At 40.8% G+C, this 19,880-nt stretch overlaps 1 protein-coding gene across 1 annotated transcript in view; it reads right to left on the bottom strand.

Moving 5' to 3' along the window:
- LOC139461174 (coronin-2B-like) overlaps positions 1-19,880 on the bottom strand; it is a 121,249-nt gene that overhangs the window by 66,486 nt on the left and 34,883 nt on the right. Inside the window, exons 2-3 of the mRNA XM_071242753.1 lie at positions 4,056-4,117; positions 2,482-2,564 (exon numbers count right to left, since the gene is read on the bottom strand). Coding sequence (XP_071098854.1) covers positions 2,482-2,487 — 6 coding nt within the window. The 5' untranslated portion in view covers positions 2,488-2,564; positions 4,056-4,117. The remainder of the gene's footprint in view (positions 1-2,481; positions 2,565-4,055; positions 4,118-19,880) is intronic.

Raw genomic sequence — 19,880 nt, 5'->3', positions numbered from 1 at the left:
AGGACTCAAAAATACCACGATACTTCCACAAGAAAGTGTGATGGCAAATGATCATGATGTAACTGTCATCGTGGAGTTTGGCAAGGTTGACGGAATGCCCGTTTTTTTCAAAATAGGTTGCTGATTTGCTAATCGAATACGCAGGGTTACTTCACAATATTTTGATGATACGCACAAGTTTAATTTTGTAGCGTATCTGTAATGTTCGTTGCGTATTTGATACGCTTGGATTATATTTTACTGTGTATTTCTGCATTTCTGATGCGTATTTTACGCAGTTACGCAGCTTATCTGGAGCTCTGATGGGAAATTGAATTCTGGAAAAATATATCTGTCGCATATACCGTATTCGACGTAATAAGCGCCCTGCTCTAATAAGCGCCCACGGCGATATTTACTAAAATATTTGCTGGTGAACAATCCCAATTAGCACCCCTTCCGATTGGTCAATATACAAAAGACTTATTTATTCGCGTATAATACGCAATCAAATTCTGGAAAAATATATCTGTCGTATATAAACATTTCAGGCTGTCAGCATAAACCACGAAATTTACAATCTTTCAACTCTGTTGTTTTTCACGAAGATAATATTCTAATAAGAGACCCCTGTTTATTGTATTGTTCAATAAATGTTACACCAAACACTAATTACTAGCGAAAATAAGCAGTAAAAGTAAATATTTTCATCCATTGTGCCATACTTGACACTGCCAATTGTAAATTGTCAGGTATTTGGCCATCCTGTCTATGAAAAAGATGGCTTACAAACCACAGATAAGAGCCCATGCAAGTATCGTGATACATATCGGATCGTGAGCACTTGGTGTATTGACCATGCCCTAGTGAGCATGGTGAGTAAATCCATCTTTTTCCTAGACAGGATGGCCAAATATCTGGCACACTAGCAATTTACAGTTGGCAGAGTCAAGGGTGGCACAATGGATGAAAATATTTACGTTTTCACAACACATTTTCATTAGTGTTTGGTGTAACATTTATGAATACATTTAAGGTAAGAATCGATAACTTTAGTGTGCGATTGTGATTGATTCTTGTATCAAGAAGTAAACAACCGCGATCCATCGATGCTTCAGTGAGTACAAAAGCCTTATGTTGGTTGGTTGGTTGGTTTGTTGTTTTACGCCGCACTCAGCAATATTCCAGCTACATGATGGTGGTCTGTAAATAATCGAGTCAGGACCAGACAATCCAGTGATTGACATCATGAGCATCGATCCACGCAATTGGGATTGATGACATGCATCAACCAAGTCAGCGAGCCTGACCACCCGATCCCGTTAGTCGCCTCTTACGACAAGCATAGTCGCCTTTTACAGCAAGCATGGGTTGCTGAATACCTATTCTACCCGGATCTTCTCGGGTCAACAGCCTTTTGTCAAGGACATACTCGTCATACCACAAAGCAGACATACGTATTCACAAGTGATGGACGAACTCGGTGTATACAAATCCATGAAGGAATGATGATGAATAAATCTTGGCATAACAATAAACTGTCAGACAATGAGTCTTAATGTTAGGCTAGATCTACTGTCAAAAAGCCACAAATAATATGACCACAATCGGACTAAGCTTCAAATCTACTGTAAAAACTTCTCCAACACGTTCCAAAGGATACAGCAAGATTAAGATAGGGGTGTCACGGTAGAGGTACCTCACGATACAATACGTATTTCAATTTTGAGGTCAAGATACGATACGTATCTCGATACAGCAATACCGACCTTTTATGTGTAAATTTAGAAGCAAACTTTTTAATTACATATCACAATCACAATTATGTGTTCTAATCACCATCAATAGATTATTTTGTAAAATAATAATACTTAGATAAGGTTGATTCTGTTTATTCAAACAAGTGTCAGACACTAACAAGTTTTCGGGTGTGTCAAATTTCAATTTGAAAAGAAAAATCAATCTATACGCAAACAAATGGATACCAATTTCAATAAAATTTCGCATGAATATAAATTTACATGTATCTCGTATCGTATTGTATCGTATCGTGAGAATTATCTACCAATTGCATCAGTACAATCGGTGAATCGTGACATTCCTAAACATAATCATGGTAATAATAAGGACTGAATAATAATCACATTTTGGACTGATTTTGAAATAATTAAGAACCGAAGTATCAAATCTATCATTTAAAAAACTGGATTTAACAATAACATTTAAAGATTTCATATTTCACTTATCATGCTTACCAATACTAAGCAGAAATTAAATTAAAAAACAACATTTACTTCAACATGTCTGGGGTATATTAAAAAAAAAAAATCACACGCAAATTTACACAACAAATCATCTAACTAGTCAAACTTAATAGCACTCGAATTTTCAAAAAGCAAAAACTTGAAACGAGCTGAAACAGTAAGCTCAAATCAAACAAGTCATGTTGGTGTCACAGAACCAGAGACAGAGGCAAACACCATGCTGGTACAACTTATATACCTCCATATTTGTCCGATCGCTAACAAGGGAGGTAATTAAGAGTTTGTTTCGTTGGGACTACTATATACTGCCTAGTCTGACAGCTGAAAAAGAACAATAGAACGAAGTGTAAGCAGGATCGTGAAAATGTGTTGGTATTTTCATATACAGAAGTAGTTGTGTGGACAGTAGTACTTGAAACAAAGGAAACTAGAGAGAATTGGTGAAGAAAAGAAAAGTATGCAAATTATTTTAGGCCGTAGTCAGCAGTTTTTCAGCTGAACTATCCAAATCACAGCAGTTTGCGTTAGATTAGAACTCGAGTTTGGAGCAGGCAAACCGATAACTGAGGCTGGAAGGGTCATTGTCGTGTCGGGTCAGTCTTCAAAATTACAGATATACAGATGTTTCCTTGATGGCCACTGCATTGCATTCAAAACTGCCCTAAACCATTTTCAATTTGGGAATATATTGTTGTTAGAAAATGGAGACCGCGTTTAACACCAAAATGAATGGGTGAGTGAGTTTAACACGGCTTCAAACAGTATTTCAGTTGTATCATGGCGTGTCATGTTTGTTTGTTGTTTAACGCCGCACTCAGCAATATTCCAGCTATATGACATATGTCTGTAAATGATTGAGTCTGGACCAGACAATCCAGTGATTGACATCATGAGCATCGATCCACGCCATTAGGATACAATGACAATCAAGTCAGCAAGCCTGACCACCTGATCCCGTTAGTTACCTCTTATGACAAGCATAGTCGTCTTTTACGGCAAGCATGGGTTGCTGGAGACCTATTCTACTCTGGATTTTGACAGGGTGTGTCAGCTTAATGTGGGATGTGTACTTTGGTGAAACCCACGAGCACAAAGGGCACACCAGGATTCCAACCCACAATCATGTTCCTGGCAAACCTAAGGGATGTAACTCTGCACAGCATATTGTTGCACCTTACACAGCTGGGCCACCCCTCCTAATGAATGGACTTGTCTGGTTTTCAGTGCTATGCAGTGGCCAGTTCCGTATTCTGGTTTCCCTACACGACAATGACCCTGTTAGCGTTACTGACAGTGAGCCGTAAGAATCGCATCATGGCAGTATGATGTCACACTCCGACAGCGAGGCTGCATAAATAGGTCAGAGCGGTCATTCATCTTATTAAATAGATCTTGGACATCACGTTATCAGAATCAGTCACAGGCATACATAACAAACCAATTCTATCTGGATTGAAACAAAATATATAATTCCATAATGATTTGTAAATCTAAATGACCTAAACATATTTATCATTTTATTCTTTTCTAGGAACAAATTTTGAGTTGATATATTCCTGAATTTACTTTCTAATGGTTGGCCAAGCACACTCATAAAATTAAACTGCACTAAAAAGTTGAACAATTTATCTACACATGCTAACTACACAATATTGAAATGGAAATTCTAAAGTGACAACGAGAATCTGAGATTTTTGGTTTGAAGTGTGGTTGGAACACAAAATATTTGAAAAAGAATAACAACTTCACTACTTGCAAATCATTATAATCACAAATGTACAAATACACCAAGCAGTAAATCTGTAAACTCACCGGCATCGTGAAAGCTGTGTGGAGCCTTAACTAATCCCCAGCCTTGGTGTCACATTGATGCCCTGAAACAAAACAAGAATGTCTCAATTTATGCATGTCAGAGAGAGTGAGTGAGTGAGTTGGGTTTAACACAGTGACTGAGTGAGGTTTTACGTCACTTTTAGCAATATTCCAGCAATATTCCAGCAATATCACGGCGGGGGACACCACAAATGGGCTTTACACATTGTACCCATGTCGGGAATCGAACCCGGGTCTTCGGCGTGACGAGTGAACGCTTCAACCACTAGGCTACCCGACTGCCCCTAACACAGCTTTGAACTGAGTATTCAGGTTGTATCACAGCATGTCAGCTTAATGTGGAAGGAAATCCCGAAGTGATGCAGGTTTCAGACATTTACCACTTGTGAAACCATGAGAGCACAGGTATCCGAGGTGCAGACAAACCTAGAAACATCATCGGGTGAACCAGGATTTGAAATCCACGATCACAGGGACGAAACTCTGCACATTGAATTGTGTCACCTATAGCTTAGTTTACATGCACTACTTTGCCCCAGTGGGTTTTTTATGCCCAGGGGTAAATATACCCTATAGGGGGAACAAAATTTACTCCACCTATGGAGTTTCAGTATCTTACCCCAAGGGGTAAACTTTAAACACATGTTTACCACTTGATACATTTTGTCCCTGGGGGTTAGTTAACCCCTGGGGTAAATGTGTGTATGTAAACTAGACTTCAGTTATTTTAGAGAATTACTATGACGATACATAGAGGATATCATATGGCAGTTTTCATATACCCCATATCAACCAGGGACTCCCATGTAAGCCCCGAGGGCTGTAGTTCGGGTTGAGGGCTGTAGTTCGGGTTGAGGACCGATCTGGGTATGACATACAATATCCTCTTGTGCATGTGCCATAAACATGATAAAATCAAATCTATCAAGACGTCCAATAATGTTTCTGTCGTTTTTTTGTACCGAGTCCTAGTTTTTCGTTTTGTCCACAAAACCTTCTGAGTCCATTTTTCATTCTTAAATCTGTAATCAGTTTTGTAGAAAATAACGTCTACCTCCATAATTCTATTTGCAAGTGAACGCAGCACATGTTCACCTTGTTAGGAAGACACTGTCATGGAAGTGCTAGCTCAGCAGACAATGCACTAAGGATGTAACTCCAATTTCTTACCACTTGGACTGAAATTGTTCACCCAATCAAAATGTGCTCACGTTATTTGCGGCACTTCGAGAAGTAAGACCCGCCTTATCACAATATAGATTTTGATTGGTGATCAGGTCATCTTGACTGGGTGCCACCATTTTGTTTGAAGCAAGTGCAAGAGATATGAGAGGTGCAAACTGATTGGTCAATAGGAGGGACATAGAAGGGATATAACTCGTAATAGCCACTGGTGACACTACGATCAAGAAATTCCAGCCTAGTTCAAGGGTGGAAACTGGACTATTCAGTTAACCCCCCTTGCCTCGGGAAGATGGTGTTTCATGGTACATGTATTATTCTAGCTAAAGGCTGTTTAATGAAAACAATCAAGTCTGGAGCAGACAATCCAGTTACTGATATTGTGAGACATGATCAATGCTGTTGGAGTAAGAGAACATGCCTAGCCTGACCATTTAATTGCTGCTAAGGACAATCATAGATTGTTGGGGACCAACTTTACTCAAGAAATCCCCTCAGAGGTTAAAATGAGAGAGTATGACAAAAAAAACTTGGAAGAAGCTACACAAACAAGTGCATAAGTGAGCGTGGCCCCCGACCCGCCTAGTGCCTCAGTAGTTCCAAATTAAATAGCTAGGATAGGTTAACTTAGGGTTTGAAAAATTCATAAAAAAATGGAAAATTAATAAAAACAATTTTTTTCTTTTGACTGCACCCCTTCATATGACACAGATTATATGACTAAGTTCAGATGAATCCACTGAACAGTTTAAGAGAAATCGTGCTGACAAGGTTTTCAGACGGACGTTAGGGTTTGAAAAATTCATTTAAAAATGGAAAATTAATAAAAATATTTTTTTCTTTTGACTGCACCCCTTCATATGACACAGATTATATGTACTAAGTTTGAGATGAATCCCCTGAATAGTTTAAGAGAAATCGCGCGGACAAAGTTTTCGGACATTTTGTCGGGGGTATAAAAAATATTTACCAAACTCATTACAGGACAGGATCTGAGTAGCCACAAGACTTGACTGTTGATTGACCTGTGGTCAATTGTGTGTTTAACCCAAACCAATATGGCGGCCAATCGTACCGGATATTGAACATGTTGAAACAGTTTACACACAACTGTCCGAAAATCGTCCTGTCTTGACTGACAAGGTTTGACAGGCATTGATCGCTGTATTGCAATTACATTTTGTATTCTACTCCCTGAGCCTTGGATTAAACAATGGTTCGACCAAACGCAGGAATTGAAATTCAAATTAGCACTTACAGCCTGCTTGACAGGGCCAGTTCCACCAAAGTTATTATATAGTAAAGGCACCCAATGGCTCATGAGTGAGCTAATGTGAGTAGGGGTGAGTGAGTGTGTATGGTTTTAAGCCGCTTATAGCAATATCAGGGCGGGGGACACCAGAAATGGGCTTCACACATTGTACCGATGTCGGGAATCGATCCCGGGTCTTCAACGTGACGAGCGAACGCTTTAACCACTAGGCTACCCGACCGCCCCAATGTGAGTAGGGAGCTCGTGAGTGAGTGAGTGAGTAAGCTTGTGAGTGGGCAGTAAGCTTGTGAGTGGTGAGTGAGTGAGTAAGCTTGTGAGTGGGCAGTAAGCTTGTGAGTGGGGAGTGAGTGAGTGAGTAGGCAGTGAGTTAGTGAGCTCCTGAGTGGAGAGAGTGAGTTTGTGAGCTTGTGAGAGAGCGAGTGAGTGAGTGAGTGAGTGAGTGAGTGAGTAGGCAGTGAGTTAGTGAGCTCCTGAGTGGAGAGAGTGAGTGAGTTTGTGAGCTTGTGAGTGGGGAGTGAGTGAGTGAGTGAGTGAGTGAGTAGGCAGTGAGTGAGTGAGTAGGCAGTGAGTGAGTGAGTGAGTGAGTGAGTAGGCAGTGAGTGAGTGAGTGAGTAGGCAGTGAGTTAGTGAGCTCCTGAGTGGAGAGAGTGAGTGAGTGAGTAGGCAGTGAGTTAGTGGGGAGTGAGTGAGTGAGTAGGCAGTGAGTTAGTGAGCTCCTGAGTGGAGAGAGTGAGTGAGTTAGTAGGCAGTGAGTGAGTGAGTGAGTGAGTGAGTAGGCAGTGAGTTAGTGAGCTCCTGAGTGGAGAGAGTGAGCTTGTGAGAGGGGAGTGAGTGAGTGAGTAGGCAGTGAGTGAGTGAGTGAGTGAGTGAGTAGGCAGTGAGTTAGTGAGCTCCTGAGTGGAGAGAGTGAGTTTGTGAGTTTGTGAGCAGGGAGTGAGTGAGTGAGTGAGTGAGTGAGTGAGTGAGTAGGCAGTGAGTTAGTGAGCTCCTGAGTGGAGAGAGTGAGTGAGTTTGTGAGCAGGGAGTGAGTGAGTGAGTGCGTGGGGAGTGAGTGAGTGAGTGAGTGAGTAGGCAGTGAGTTAGTGAGCTCCTGAGTGGAGAGAGTGAGTGAGTTTGTGAGCAGGGAGTGAGTGAGTGAGTGCGTGGGGAGTGAGTGAGTGAGTGAGTGAGTGAGCTTGTGAGTGAGTGAGTGAGCTTGTGAGTGAGTGAGTTTGTGAGTGGAGAGTGAGTGAATGAGGTAGTGAGTTAGCTAGTTTTAGCAATGTAATCCAGCAATCCCACAGGGGACACCAGAAATGGGCTTCACACATTATACCATGTGGGGAATCGAACCCAGGTCTTTGGCATGACAAGCGAACGCTTTAACCACAAGGTTACCCCACTGTCCCTTTAGACCAAGTAAAAGTCAAAGAACCTTCACAATGAGTTACCAAAAGAAGTGTGTAATAAGCATCTGACGAGGGAGTGACAGGGACTGCCATTGCATCATACCGCGTCACAAGCGTGCCACCCCCATCTCTAGGTGTCACGTCAACCATGAGTAATGCAGGGGTACTAAGGAGTGACATTCGAAAACTGCCAAAGAAAAAGATAAAATAACTCAAATACTTGCACCGATGTGATTTTACAACATCACAGCATTCAGTCCGCCCTTTTAGTCAAAGCAAACAAACATTTGCAAGAGAAAACAGCTTAACTGAGCCTAATGCACCATATACACAGCTAGGCTCTGAACAGGTTCGACTGTCAGACAGAACAGGGCTGTATCAATAGATTCGAGAGTCTTTAACAGGTGAACCACTGAGTGCACTGACCTGTCAATACAACATACAATTGGTGACCCGTCAATACAATGTAGAGTTGGTGACCTGTGAATACAATGTACAATTGGTGACCTGTCAATACACATTCAGAATGGTGACCATCTGTACACAGTCAGAATGGTGACTGATTAATGCACTGTCAGATGGTCAGAATGGTGACTGATTAATGCACTGTCAGAATGGTGACCATCAACACACTGTCAGAATGGTGACCGATTAATGCACTGTCAGAATGGTGCCCATCAATACACAGTCAGAATCGTGACCATCAATACAGTCAGAATGGTGACCATCAATACACAGTCAGAATGGTGACCATCAATACACAGTCAGAATGGTGACCAATTAATGCACTGTCAGAATGGTGCCCATCAATACACAGTCAGAATGGTGACCATCAATACACAGTCAGAATGGTGACCATCAATACACAGTCAGAATGGTGACCATCGATACACAGTCAGAATGGTGACCATCAATACACAGCCAGAATGGTGACCATCAATACACAGTCAGAATGGTGACCAATTAATGCACTGTCAGAATGGTGCCCATCAATACACAGTCAGAATGGTGACCAATTAATGCACTGTCAGAATGGTGCCCATCAATACACAGTCAGAATGGTGACCATTAATACACAGTCAGAATGGTGCCCATCAATACACAGTCAGAATGGTGCCCATCAATACACAGTCAGAATGGTGCCCATCAATACACAGTCAGAATGGTGCCCATCAATACACAGTCAGAATGGTGACCATCAATACACAGTCAGAATGGTGACCATCAATACACTGTCAGAATGGTGACCATCAATACACAGCCAGAATGGTGACCATCAATACACAGTCAGAATGGTGCCCATCAATACACAGTCAGAATGGTGCCCATCAATACACAGTCAGAATGGTGCCCATCAATACACAGTCAGAATGGTGACCATCAATACACAGTCAGAATGGTGACCATCAATACACTGTCAGAATGGTGACCATCAATACACAGCCAGAATGGTGACCATCAATACACAGTCAGAATGGTGCCCATCAATACACAGTCAGAATGGTGACCATCAATACACAGTCAGAATGGTGACCATCAATACACAGTCAGAATGGTGCCCATCAATACACAGTCAGAATGGTGCCCATCAATACACAGTCAGAATGGTGACCAATTAATGCACTGTCAGAATGGTGACCAATTAATGCACTGTCAGAATGGTGCTTATCAATACACAGTCAGAATGGTGACCATCAATACACAGTCAGAATGGTGACCAATTAATGCACTGTCAGAATGGTTACCTTTCACTCCCCTCACTGAATACACAAACAAGTAAGGTGCCAAAGTGGTTACTACAGACTAGCTGATGTACATCTTCCATGTAAAATGGAGACCAGTGAAGATCCGGGGTAGAATAGGTCTTCAGTAACCCTTGTTTGCCTTAAAAGGTGACTATGCTTGCTGTAAGCCAGGCGACTGACGGGATCGGGAGGTCAGGCTCGCTGACTTGGTTGGTGCATGTTATCGTATCCCAATTGTGTAGATCGATGTTCATGATATTAATCTCTGGATTGTCTGGTCCAGACTCGATAATTTAAAAACCACAGTCATATAGCTAGAATATTGCTGAGTGTGGCGTTAAACAACAAACAAAACCATGTAAAATGGCACTGCTTGCAATTTTTTATCATAATTATCTTATTGTATCTAATTTTATCATAATTATCTAATTTCATCATGTTCCTGCAACTTTTCTTGCCTGCTGTCAGTTCTAATACAACACAACACAAGAGATGGTGGGAAGTTGGATAAACTCACACATATTTCCGTTATCTGGAGACATGTAGGTCACCGTAAGGTCATCGGTGATGAGGGCTAACTTATCGTGGTGCACACACATTCCATGCAGTAAATAAGCCTGTAGTCAACAAGCCCTCACACTGGGGGTCCTGGGCCCACTTGCACAAAGCGATCTTAGCTCTAAGACGATCGTAAGCCTATGTTAAAGTATGGGAGTTACGATCATCTTAACGATAAGATCGCTTTGTGCAAGTGGGCCCTGGACACAAGATATGCCAGCTACAGTTATGCACAAATAATTGAAAAACAACGAACTGATCACGATACGGTCATGGAAAGATAACATCAGATCAATAATAGTCTAATCAATGATAAGGAGATTTCAGGAAGACAGGGTGACACAGCAGGATCATTATGTACCAGTTGCAGATGCAGTTCCACTTAAATACACATCAATATCTTGTATCGTCCATGGCAACACCAGTCCCAAGACAGGTTTTACTCAGTTTGTAGCAGTATTTCAGCAATACTGCAGTCCGTGACATACTTGGGAGTCTATTAGCCTAAACCTGGCTATAAGCATAATTTTCTGTAGATTTTTATGTTGTTTTATTACCATTACAAGCTGAGCTTTAATGAGACAGAATTTTAAAATACTAGACTCAGTACATGAAAAGTCCATGCTCATTATGTTTTCGTCACTCTGCCATGTCAACTCCACATTTGCAGTTAGTGAGGTGAGGTGAGGTGAGGTGAGGTGAGGTGAGGTGAGGTGAGGTGAGGTGAGGTGAAATGGGGATTGGCGTCACGTTTGGGACTGTTGCACTTATACAGAGACGTTCATGTACATGTGTGTGGCAGCTTGTACATGCCTGGACTAATGCCGGTTATAAGTGCTAGCCCACTGAGATACCATGTCACAGTTTAACATGAATACCCAATTCTTTTGGTATGATGCGGCAGGGAATCAACCCCAGACCTTCAAGTCTCTTGGCAGATGCACTATCCACTACACCATGGAGGCAGTCTGCAGCAAGTGGCTGTCGGTTAATTTATCAAAGAGGTGACTAATAAGATCACCTGGTCAGGCTTGCTGACTTGGTTGATACATTGTTTCCCTATAGCATAGACCAATAGCGTAAAAGAGTGCAGCTTTATGCTTTGAAGCAGGGTATAAGGGATTTATTCTGTCTTTCAGACATCCAAGTGCAGACTGTAGTGCTCGTGGCGGGGTACAAGAGATATATTTACCTGCTGAGAAATTTATACCCTCCAAGGCGGGGATTAGAGTTAACTGCCCTTGATGCTTAGCAACCGGTCTTTCTTAAAGCAAAATTGCGGAGGGTGACAGTCAAGTGGAGTTTGTGGCAAACTTGGGTGGAAAATCGAGTGTTTGGAAGTCTTATGGTTATCACATTCAAAGGAAACTTCAGTTCCAAGGTTTAATTCAACTCTAAAATCCATCTAAATGATACACTGAAAACTATTGATATTTATCGCAATAGTTGCTTGCAATATCAATAGTTATCTCAATAGTTTCTTTCAATATCAATAGTTATCATCCAAAACTGGCTCCCACAGGAGATATCGCTTGGATGAGATCAAGCGATATCTACACTGTAGATATCGCTGCAATGAAATTACATCACAATGCTTTGCAGACCATTGTGACGTCACTGGTTACCATGACGTCACAATCAAATGACATCACTAATGGCTCTGCCACTGAAGCTGTTTGCAGTACTTTTTACACTGAAGACACTGCTAATTACTGTCTACAAATTGAAAAAGTTGAAAGAATGATGTTGGATGATAAATAAAATCTCACCCTCGTGTCTTTTGATATCAAATATATCAACACTCGTTGATAAAAGTGGCAAAAATCCTCGGCAAGCCTTGGATTTTTTTCACTTTTATCAACTCGTGTTGATATATTTGAGATCAAAAGACACTTGGGTGAGATTCTCTATTTATCGCATTAGTGATTTTCAGACCAATAGTCACCCCTATCAGTGTATGAAGATGTTTACAGCAACTGGGTGCTTGGTGCAGGTAGACAGTGAACACTTCAGTCTGCAGCCACGCCCTCCTCCTGCCACTATCTGGCCAGACTGGATCAACTATTCATGAGAGTCGCACTACCTACGTTGCTGTGAACACTTTCCATTCACACAGGCTCACAGCGTACGGACTTCGCCCAAACGTCACACACAAGTCTGTAGTTTTCTTGAGTGGGTAGGGCTGGGAGAGGTATCTGTACCTTGACATGACACAAATGTGGATGTTGTATTGTACTGGTTTTGTACAGAGGTGTACAACATGCATGGAAAGAAGGATGTTGTATTGTCATGTTGTATTGATCTTGCTGGGACCAATTCTAACCTGTAATCCCAACTGGGGGCTTAAGCCTACTAGATACAGAGCTCCAGATAAGCTACATATCTGCGTGAAATACTCATCAGAAATGCAGAAAGACGCGTTAAAATAAAATCCAAGTGTATCAACTACGCAACGAACATTACAGATACACTAAAAAATTAAAACTTGTGCGTATCATCTAAATATTGTGAAGTAACCCTGCGTATTCGATTAGCAAATCAGCAACTTATTTTGAAATTATAAACGGGCATTCCGTCAACCTTGCCAAACTCAACGATGACAGTTACATCATGATCATTTGCCATCACACTTTCTTGTGGAAGTATCGTGGTATTTTTGAGTCCTGTAAAGCTCTCGAACCCACACGGCACCAGTTTGCAGGGACTAGATGAATAGTGTTTAAATATTTAACTTAAATACCCACATGTGTAAAAACTAGTGGGTAACAGAAATTTGAATACCCAGATAGAATTACTGATACCCATTGATTTTAAAATGCATGGGTAAAATACCCACAACACCAAAAGCTTATCTGGAGCTCTGTAGATAGGGACAAAATCAACACCAACCATGTCCATAGTCATTGCCTGAAGACCTCAGGACACCCCTTGATGTAAATACTATAGAAGACCTTAGGACACCCCTTGATTTAAATACCATAGAAGACCTTAGGACACCCCTTGATTTAAATACCATAGAAGACCTCAGGACACCCCTTGATTTAAATACCATAGAAGACCTCAGGACACCCCTTGATTTAAATACCATAGAAGACCTCAGGACACCCCTTGATTTAAATACCATAGAAGACCTCAGGACACCCCTTGATGTAAATACTATAGAAGACCTTAGGACACCCCTTGATTTAAATACCATAGAAGACCTCAGGACACCCCTTGATTTAAATACAACAGAAGACCTCAGGACACCCCTTGATTTAAATACCATAGAAGACCTCAGGACACCCCTTGATTTGAACACAACAGAAGACCTCAGGACACCCCTTGATTTAAATACAACAGAAGACCTTAGGACACCCCTTGATTTAAATACCATGGATGACCTCAGGACACCCCTTGATTTAAATACTATAGAAGACCTCAGGACACCCCTTGATTTGAATACAACAGAAGACCTCAGGACACCCCTTGATTTAAATACAACAGAAGACCTCAGGACACCCCTTGATTTAAATACCATAGATGACCTCAGGACACCCCTTGATTTAAATACTATAGAAGACCTCAGGACACCCCTTGATTTAAATACCATAGATGACCTCAGGACACCCCTTGATTTAAATACTATAGAAGACCTCAGGACACCCCTTGATTTAAATACCATAGAAGACCTCAGGACACCCCTTGATTTAAATACAACAGAAGACCTCAGGACACCCCTTGATTTAAATACAACAGAAGACCTCAGGACACCCCTTGATTTGAATACCATAGAAGACCTCAGGACATCCCTTGATTTAAATACCACAGAGAAGACCTCAGAGACCCCAGGACACCTTTTCATATCGAAAATGGCTGCAATCGTCTTCTCTAAACAGTAAATAGATTTTGCAAGAGACAAAGTGGCATTAGACATCTTCATGATGTAATGAACTTTTGACAGGACATTCATCAACATCTTCACCAATTTAGAAAGAAAAAGACATTTTGGATGACAATCTGTCAGTGTCCTAGGAAAAAAAGCCTATCTGACAAGCCTGCAAGTGATGACACCTTTTCTTCAAAACCCCCTTCCCCCACTGTCTCCTGTCATCAATACCTGAACCCAGTCCACTCACCTAGGTACACCTGCAGCTATTTTAACAGGTAATGCAAACACCTCCAAGACAGGTATGCTAATTCTATTTAACCTTGCTGAATGTGCTCATTGAACAAAGTTTATATCTTCAATGTAAACACGCGCTTGTCTTGGCTTTAGCGTTACAATAGAGGCTGCTGTCTAGCCATGCTATCAGACCTAGTCATTACAAAATGTTTTTAATTCCTTTCAGTTTTGGGTTTCAAATATTTTAAATGAATTAATTCCAAAATCTTGACAATTCAAATGTCCTACTTTTATAACTACACTGTATGAATTTAACTAGGTATGAGTGAGTGAGTATTGTTTTACGCTGCTTTTAGCAATATTCCAGTAATATCACAGCAGCGAACACCAGAAATGAGCTTCACACATTGTATCCATGTATGGAATTGAACCTGGGTCTTTGGCGTGATGAGTGAACGCTTTAACCACTAGGCTACCCCTCCAACCCCAAATAGGTATGAATACACAAGGCCTTTTAGAAAGTGGCAAATGTAACTTGTGTAATGTTTGATTGTTTGATTGTTTGTTTGTTTGTTTAATGCTGCACTCAGCAATAGTCTGTAAATAATCGACCAGACAATCCAGTGATTGATATCATGCACATTGATCCACATAATTGGGATCGATGACATGCATCAACGAAGTCAACGAGCCTGACCACCCGATCCCATTAGTCGGCTCATACGACAAGCAATTATTGATAGTCACCTTTTACGGCAAGCATGGGTTGCTGAAGACCTATTCCACCCCGGATCTTCCCGGGTCACCATGCATATTTGAAAATATAATGCTTTATATATCTGCTTCTATCATATTTGGGGGGGGGGGGGGGGGGAATACTTAATTTGAAAAACAGAGAGCATATAAATATACTTAAAATTTGGGTCATGACGAGGACCCATTGATTTTCACATTTAATTTTTATCACTGTGTACACCATGCTTATCTGAAACACAAAGTTTCTGTTTCTGTATCTGTTTCTATCATCAGCGTTGGACATGACCAAGAGTCTGTGAGTCTGAGACTAGTGAAATTCTAAACTCTTTAGTCGTTTTCTCTTAAAATATAGGTCATGAACTAGATAGATATTACAGTGAGTGAGTGAGTGAGTTTGGTTTAACGCCGCTTTTAACAGTATTCCAGTTATATTGCAGCGTGTCAGCTTAATGTGGGAGGAGATAGATATTACAAGGGTGCCCACCCCGTATCACACACTGTAAAGGAAACCTAATACAGTAAACTACGGTTATAACGAACTGAAAGGGACCACTAATTTTAGTTCGTTATGACCCTAGTTCGTTATAAGCATATATATATCATAACTACAGCAAATAGTCGGGACCAAAAAAGCAAGTTCGTTATATCCGTCAGTTCGTTATAAGCGTGTTCGTTATAACCGTAGTTTCCTGTATTTTGAAAATGGCATAAACTAACGCCTCATTCAGCAATATTCCAGCTAAATGGTCTGAAAATAAGCCAGACAATCCAGTGATTGACATCATGAGCATCAACCAAGTGGTGACCCTGACCACCTGATCCCGTTAGTCGCCTCTTACGACGAGGATAATCGCCTTTTATGACAGGCATGGGTTGCTGAAGACCTATTCTCTACCCAGATCTTCACGGGTCTAAACTTGATGAAATGTGAAAATATACTGATGGCAGTGAATAAGGAAACGCTTAGTTTTAGACACTGTCAAATGATCTACTATCATGGGTCCCCAGCCTGGTCTACCAAATATGCGTTGGACACAATGCACACAAACACATCTCGACAGTTCATTTATACAGGCTGAATTTGTATGTGTGCTATTTCAAATGTACTAACAATAAACCTTATTTCCCTATCTTTTTCATTGCTCCCATATTTGTTTCCATCAGTATACTATACATTCATCCACATATTACATTGTTTAGCAAATCTGTTTCTTACTCTGTACTGGATACTGTTTTATAGAAACTTCTATTAGTGAGTCAGTAAGGTTTTACGCCACTTTCAGCAATATTCCAGCAATTTCACGGCAAGGGACACCAGAAATGGGCTTCACACATTGTACCCATGTCTGGAATCGAACCCGGGTCTTTGGTGTGAAGAGTGAACACTTTAACCACTAGGCTACCCGACCGCCCCCAAAACTTATATTAGATTGTGCTTCATCGTTAGGGAAATAGTACTTGTTGGTATCAACAAACAAAATGAGTGAGTGAGTTGAATAAATGCTGCTTTGAACAGTGTTTTAGATTTTGACGTGGGAGGTAGAGGTGATTACAACGTTGGTGAAACCACGGGTATGGTACAAATACCTCTCTTAAGAAACGTAGCCAATGGTACAGATAACCTGACAACTACTCTTTGCACACGCTTGAGTAAGTCTTAATGTTGTGGTTCACCTGTCAGGTGTTGACGTGAATAAGACGTCAGGCTTGACAGCAGCTCTAGATAGAATTGTTTGATAGGTATTACTTAAAGCTATAGATAGGCAGTGTGGTGGGGTATAACATGTATATACACTGATCTTTTGTTATCTTACACCGAGCTACAGGCTTGTTGCACAAGCACACACAGCACGATTCTATCAGCCTGACTTATAAGATCTTGAAAAGTGGGTCTCAATTGAGGGAGCATTTAAATAATTAAGCTGACATCAATTGGTTGTGATACAATTCAACTACCTTGTCTTGATTTCCCTGTGTTGTTTTAACATTAGTTGTAATCATCATCATTGTCATCAAACATCCATTCCTTCATCATGTAATCACATTCTGGCGCGTGCCTAGGCTCCCTTGACTTCCCACACCAGGAAGTGACTGCAGAGAGAATGTGTCTCAGTTAAGTTGATCAACGGCATGAACGACATCCCTAAATATAGACTATGTTGCAGAACTACTTGTAATGCAATACCTCCATGAAATCAAAGGGGAGTCAGAAGTTGTTGTTGGGGCAATGTGGTAATCTGTGCACCAGAAGAAATAAATACCGTATTCGACGTAATTAGGGCCCAGGGAGCTTTCAAAATTAGAAATAGGGGGCTCTCATTAGAATATTATTTTGGTGAAAAAAACAGACTTAAAAGATAAATTTTGTGGTTTATTCTGACAGCTTGAAATGCTTATATGCTGCAGATATATTTTTCCAGAATTCAATTGCCCGTAATTAAGGGTGCATATAACACTCCAGTGCGTATTATACGCGAATAAGAAAGTCGTGGTGTAGCTGATCATCTGATTATGGAGATATGCATTTCATGATGAAAACTTGTTCTTGTGGTCTTCGCTGCAGTTGAATGTCCCTGGCAGATAAATACAGATTTATGTTCCTGAATCCTCAGCAGCCTTGTCCAGACAAAGATAAACATCACATGACACATTAACAGACACACTTCTAGACACACAGACACACCAACAGATGAAAGCCAAGTGGTCCTTATCGTGCAATAATAATGTGCAATAATCTAGATCAAGGGTCCCCCAGGTCAAAATACTATAGCAGAAACTATAAGCACCCTCCTAAGGTTTGAAAACAACCTATTTATAGAAGCTACTCTTTTTTTTGTTTTATAACATACTATTGTTCAACAACCAAGCGAAGGACCCCATTATGATTTAAGTGTTGCAATGGTTACAGTAAACACACACACACCCCATAAAGATCCAGTTAAGATTGGCCTTCAGCAACCCATGCTTGTCGTAAGGTGATTAATAACACACAGTCAAATCATGAACTTAAAGGGGCTGTCGGGTAGCCGAGTGGTGAAAGCGTTGGCTCGTCACACCGAAGACCCGGGTTTAATTTCCGACATGGGTACAATGACTCAGGGTTAGAAATTGGCACTAGTCCTATAGTCCTTGCCAAACTGCCCAATGGTAAAGGTATCATAAGGATTAGTAGAAATTTGCCCCTTTTAAGGGTTTTGCTATATGTTGTCATTATAAGGACTAGTGGACGAAAACTGTTAGTTTCTACCCTGAATGTGTGAAGCCAATTTCTGGTGTCCCCTCTGAGGATATGGCTGGAATATTGCTAAAGCGGCATAAACTCACTCACTCACTCACTCATAAACATGAACCATCATACACAGATTTCTTGAGAGCATGACTCGTTAACAATTACTCCCAAGATATCCTGTCTATCCTCGCCAGTCATCACAGGTGATATACCTTTTTATCGACATTATCAGTGTCATTTCTTAGATCCTCCCTACCGACACAAATCCTGCCCAAGCTAAACAAACTTTTATTATCAGCTATCACTGAGAATGTCTTGTCAAGATGTCAATGAAACTGAAAAAGGTAAGTTTAATCCATTTAGGCACATGTATTGTAGAACCCCTTTGTAAATCTCTCACTTTTTTGTCAAAGAAAAAGTGTTATTTTTTATAAATCTAAATGTAGATACATGTGCGTTTGACCTTTTGTATCAATGTTCAAGAATTAGGAATTGCATCCTCTGTAATTTGTGTATTTACATAGGCATATCTGAAACCATTCAGCTACCCATCCTTGCTGTAAAAGGCGACTCAGCTTGTCGTAAGAGCCAACTAATGGGTTTGGGCGGTCAGGCTCGCTAACTTGGTTGATGCATGTCATTGTATCCCAATTCCGTGGATCGATGCTCATGTTGTCAATCACTGGATTGTCTGATCTAGACTCAATTATTTACAATCTGTTGTCATACAGCTGGAATATTGCTGAGTACAGCGTTAAACAACAAACAAACAAACAAACAAACTGAAACCCAAGTGAAATTCAGCTTGACATGAGCCATAAACACCTGCATCCCCTGTGACATCACGTGTCCGTCATAGATGTCGATTTCAGTCAAAAAACACAATATTCCTGTGATACACCAGCCCGTTGCTAAGTAAATCATTAATGACCAGCCTCCATATGGACCAGACAGATGTATGATGGGACGTGTCCTACGTGCAGGTGCTGTTTCACATGTGTAGCCCTGGTCTCAGGGGGTGAATAATTAACGTAACAACCTCCCCATTGTGTCTGGTCTGTACAATACTCATTAGCAGTGGCACAGCGGGATTCATTTGAGATGTCATCTTCACAATAATAGCAACAATTTGGTATCTTCCAAACCCCTCAATTATTTATAGTTATCAATTGCTAGTATTTTGTGTGTTCTCGAGATATACACACCAGACTACCTGCTTTTATGGTGATTGAATATAGCAGTGTGCAACATCACCCATAAAATGGTAACTAATGGATTCAAACACTATGACAACAAAACTCCACAGCTGCACGGGACGGACATACACAATAACTTTAATACATCTAGTCCATGGGTTATTTTTTCTATTTCTTTACTTTCTTTACGTTATATAGAATTTTTCACTAGTAGACTAGTAACCCTTTTGCAGTTGCAGCTACAGAGAGGGAGTGAGAATGGTTTTATGCCGCTTTTCGCAATAATCCAGCAACATCACTTCAGGACACCAGGAATGGGTTGCAGCAACAGTGTTTGAAATTGAGCATCAAAGCAGACATAATATCAATCAC

Source organism: Haliotis cracherodii, unplaced genomic scaffold (assembly GCF_022045235.1).
Source record: "Haliotis cracherodii isolate W230 unplaced genomic scaffold, xgHalCrac1.p SCAF_14, whole genome shotgun sequence".
Taxonomy (NCBI): Eukaryota; Metazoa; Mollusca; class Gastropoda; order Lepetellida; family Haliotidae; genus Haliotis; species Haliotis cracherodii.
The sequence above is the reverse complement of the archived record's forward strand: the minus strand, read 5'-3'. Positions and strand labels throughout refer to the sequence as shown.